This window comes from Hemicordylus capensis, chromosome 7, assembly GCF_027244095.1.
Source record: "Hemicordylus capensis ecotype Gifberg chromosome 7, rHemCap1.1.pri, whole genome shotgun sequence".
In the NCBI taxonomy this organism is placed as follows: domain Eukaryota; kingdom Metazoa; phylum Chordata; class Lepidosauria; order Squamata; family Cordylidae; genus Hemicordylus; species Hemicordylus capensis.
The window spans coordinates 5,128,056-5,132,292 of NC_069663.1; the positions used below are offsets into that span (position 1 = coordinate 5,128,056).

Consider the following 4,237-nt stretch of genomic DNA (forward strand, 5'->3'; position numbering starts at 1 on the left):
CTGATGGGTGAGGAGCATTTCTGGCCTCTTGGGGTGACTCTGGCACGGTGGTCCCTTCCCCCAGCTCCACAGGGGAGACCCCAGAATTTGCAGCCCTCTTGGCTCTGCAGAGAGCCTTAAAATGCGTCTGCAGTGTTAAAAAACCAGCTGTGGGGAAAGTCACTTCACCCCTGTGGTCTCCCTCCCATGGTCCAACTCAGTCCCTCCACCCTTGACACTACACCACCCCGCAAGGGGACACACACTTTGGTGACAGCAACCTTCTCTTCTCTGCAGGGAGACCGCGCAGATTGTCCGGACCCTGCTGGAGAGGGTGGCACAGGTGACCCCGGAGAAGACCTGCTGGGAATCCCTGTGCTCTCCGCAGAGCTGCCTCCAGGGTGTGGCCCTCTTGGTGAGGTAAGTAGGAGTGAAGAGGAGATATCTCAGGAGGCCTGGGGGCTGGGGTGGTTTGGGTCAGGTCTGCTCGTTCTGGGCCTTCCGCCCAGGACTCAGCAGGGTCTTTTGGTGTTTTGCAGGGCTCTCCTCCAGACACAGTCCTCCACAGTGGCCAGGCTGAAGGCATACCTGGCTTCCCTCTTCAGCCTGGACAAAGATCCAGAAGAGCATTCCCTCGCAGAGGTGGCCTTCTTTGTGGAGGCGAGCAGCGTATTCCTCAGGGTGGGCTTCCCTGAGAGGAGGGTTTGGCCCCAGAGGCTGATGGATGTTTTCCTCCTTTCCCTCTTTTAGCTGCTCCTGAAAGACCAAGACTTTGCTGCTTTAGAGAAGACCTGGACGCTCCTGGTAGCGTGGCTAGTCCACCCCAGCCAGAACATCCGCTACCTGAGCGAAAGGGGACTTCTCCAAATTTATGGCACCCTGAAGGCGGTGAGTGACATCCCTGGGTATGGAGCATCCCTAGGCATGGAGACTCCTCTCTTTGGGGAGCCCTTCCTGAGGCTGGTGCTCCTTGGCATCCCCAGGTGTGATGGGGAGATTTCTCCAGTTGGGTGGATTCAGTCTGTGGAACCCTTGCCACAGGACGAAGGAGAAATCCTTAAGGGAAGGCACAGGAATGCATCTCTCAGTAGGAGCCTGATTCCCCACGTGCTCCAATGCCACCTTCTCCCCGCTCTTTGTGCCTCTGGGATGGCTTGAGCCATCTCCTCCCCAAGGCAGTGGATGGTGGCCAAGCAGCATCAAACACGGACAGCTCTGTGGTGCGTTTAGCAGCGGGTGGACTAGCATGTGTTTTCAAGGAGCCACCTTTTCCCACCCTAGGCCAAGAAACCCCAGGATTTTAGTGCCGGGATCCTGGCAGGGCTCAGGACCTCCAGTCTGGAAGCCACTTTGGGGGTCCTGGCCTTCATGGAGCGGCTGAGGCACTGTCCATCAGAACACCAGGCCACGGTGAATGCTGTCCTGGCTGCCCTGTTCCGCCCTCTCTTCCACAACGTGAGTACTTGCACGCCAGCCCTCCGCCCTGGCTCTATGAGGGCTGGCCAACCTGCAGGTTCCGACTGGGTTGGAGAAGGGAAACCAGAAACCCCCTAGAGACCCATGCAAGCTCTTCATCAATTATGGAGGTGAGGAATTCCTCCCTAATAACAAGCCCTGTTCTTCTTTGTAGGAGGAGGCTAAGATCCGAAGGGCAGCCATGAGGACCCACCTGGATCTCCTGCAGCACCGCCACCACCACCACAAGGGTACAGAGGAGAACATCACGACCCTCATCGCGGTGCTGATGCATGTGGAGGATGAAGACCTGGAGGTAGCACAGGTGAGAGCCCACTTCTTTCTGCCACCCCTACGAAGGTGTTTAGGCTTCCCCAAGTCCAGCCACCCAGTGGCAGGCCCCAGAGTTAGCCTCTTGGGGTGGTGAATCCACGAGCTGTCCTGCTGTGGTTTGGCCCATCCAGGCCCTACTCCTTGAAGCCCCCTAAGAGGTTTCTTGGAATCCCTTGGCAGCCTTTTTCACTCCCATTCCGGTCTTTCTTTTGGCAGGCTGCGAAGGACAATCTGAGCCTCCTGGCGGAAGCCCTCCTATGGCACCTGGAGGGCAAGCTGCTGGCGCGGGACTCTTACAGCCTGCAGGAGCTGCTCCACAAGATCGCCAAGCGTCTGGTAAGGGCAGCCCCTCCCTGTCCATCCCTCGGCTCAAATGGCTCAAGGACCTTTGGGCGATGCTTTGCTCACTCGGGATTTGTCTTTGCTCTTGATCCCAGATTCGGCAGCTCGGCACAGAAGACGCCGTGGAGATGGAGGCCACCAAGATCCTGGGCTTCTTCCGCAGCGAGCAGCCTTCAGTGAGGAGAACGGCTGCCCTGCTGATCGGTAAGCGAAACAAGACTTTTGGGTCTCCCTTAGTGGGTCGTCTTGGTGGGCAAAGGTTCATTCTCTTGGAAGGCACAGCCAGAAGGGTGTGGAGGGGCAGGAGCTGTTCCCTCCCCAGGAGGACTGGCCCAGTGCGTGTTAGCGAGGTCTCTTGGCTTAATTTCCACCCAAGGTGACATAAGAGTCCCTGGAGGAATGGCTCAAATTGTCAGTCCCAGAGGGAGCAGAGAGGGGAGGACTTCCTCTCCTGAATGATCGGGTTGTCCATGCACAGTGTCCTGAACTGTGGTCCCATTTCCTTCCACCCTTGTTTTTTAGGTCACCTGGTCCACAAAAAGGGCAGCATCCTCACTGAAGGGAACATAGAGACCTTCCATGCTGGTAAGTGCCGGTTTCTGGGTGGGAAGGGGAAGTTTCTGTGAGGGGAGAGGCCTAGATTTAGGGACCACAGAGCTGGAATGGGCCACCTGTCCCCTCAAATGGAAGGTCCCGCTTGCATCCTCAGGGATGCTCAGCGGTAGGCTTTCCCAGAGTGCAGGGGAGAAAGAGTCAGGACTTGCGCCCTCTTGGTGTGGAAATGGTGGGGCTTGGCCAAGGGTGGGGTGATCTCTTCATGCCATTTCTGAACCTTCTCCTTCATCCCTCCAGCGCTGGAGAGCTTGCTTGGCGACCATGACCCCGAGGTCGGGAGAGTTGCCTGCAAGACAGAGAAGATCGTGAAGAAGGCCTTTTCCCTCCACTCCCGGCACGGGCTGCGGGCTGCCGTTCGGCGCTTGTGGGCGGGCTGTAAGAAGAAGAGACACCCGCCAGAGTACGGTGATCTCTCCACCTGACCGACTGGTGAGCAGACCAAGGCAGGGCTTCACTTGAAGGGGCCCCGATGGTTAGGGAGGGGGCTGGGGCTGCAGGAAGGGTGGGCAGGAATCTGGGCAACCCTCCCTCGTGTTGGAATGCCAACTTCGGCCCTTGTGGCTGGTTGTACCAGTAGCCCAAGGGAAAGAGGAAATCTCTCTCTTCCCTCTGGGAAATGAGGACACGGATATTCTGCCAGGAGTCCCTGGTGCTTGGTGGTGTCATGGGGGAGAGTGTGAGAAGACCCCCCATCTCTGAACCAATGTCCTTCTCTCTTTCCAGGAACAACAGCCCCGTGCTCTCCCCTTGAAGATCAGCAGCTGAAGGGAGCTTCAGGAAAGACCATGCAGCGCAGGGGCCTCCCAGAAGACCTCCTCCAAGCGCGTGGACACAAGATCTGTCCACAAGAAGACATCCAGCAGGGAAGTGCAGTTCTGTCTGAGGAGTGAGGGGGAAGCAGGCTCCACTCCCCTGGCCCAAGGAAGCCCCGCCTCTGGGGTGCAGAAGCCCCTCCCCTTGCTTCTGCTGGCAGGCTGTGGGAGGAGGCTACAGGACCACCCTGCCCCCAAGTGGCACTTTGGAACCAGTCTTGGGCTTCCCTTGGGTCCGGGGAGGCTGTGTGGCCCCAGCAGGAGGGCAAGGTCACCGCCTCCCTCCATTCCCATCAGCTGGCCAAGGAGCGCCCCCTCCTCCTTCCACCTTTCTCCCCTTCCCCAGCGGCCTGGCTTCCCCTGGCAGGGGAAGCCCCATCCAGGCATCCGCCCCCTCCCCTGCCGAGGGTGTGCTCCTCCCCCCCTCCACTCCCGCAGCCCTGCCTCACTCCCCCCTCCGCTCCCTCCTCCTTCCTCCCAAACCGCTGCAGCAGCAGAGGAGCCTGGGAGACTCTGGGGCCCCCCTGCAGCCCCAGTAGCGCCCCCTGGTGCTGCCCGGTGGCAGGCCAGAGAATCCTCCTCTCCCTCCTGCTCCATGCTGTGGCTGCAGAGTGGGGAGCCCGAGGTCAAGCAGAATTCTCTGGCTTGCCCCCCCCTCAACCCCCAGCCCCCTGCCCAATCCCCACTTGCTGGGCTGCCGG

General features: G+C 59.4%; 1 protein-coding gene across 1 annotated transcript; it reads left to right on the forward strand.

Moving 5' to 3' along the window:
* Positions 1-1,336: 1,336 nt before the first annotated feature.
* On the forward strand, positions 1,337-3,733 carry LOC128332916 (uncharacterized). Its single transcript, XM_053267737.1, has 7 exons — positions 1,337-1,434; positions 1,610-1,759; positions 1,984-2,103; positions 2,205-2,313; positions 2,632-2,694; positions 2,962-3,153; positions 3,448-3,733. The coding sequence occupies exons 1-6, from the start codon at positions 1,348-1,350 to the stop codon at positions 3,144-3,146; spliced, it is 714 nt and encodes a 237-aa protein (XP_053123712.1). The 5' UTR covers positions 1,337-1,347; the 3' UTR covers positions 3,147-3,153; positions 3,448-3,733.
* Positions 3,734-4,237: the final 504 nt, after the last annotated feature.

Bases quoted from the DNA above. Each gene is read 5' to 3' on its own strand.
- LOC128332916 (XM_053267737.1), top strand. From the start codon at position 1,348: ATGGAGCGGCTGAGGCACTGTCCATCAGAACACCAGGCCACGGTGAAT. The intron at 1,435-1,609 runs GTGAGTACTTGC...TCTTCTTTGTAG, and splicing joins TCCGCCCTCTCTTCCACAAC to GAGGAGGCTAAGATCCGAAG. The intron at 2,695-2,961 runs GTAAGTGCCGGT...TCATCCCTCCAG, and splicing joins CATAGAGACCTTCCATGCTG to CGCTGGAGAGCTTGCTTGGC.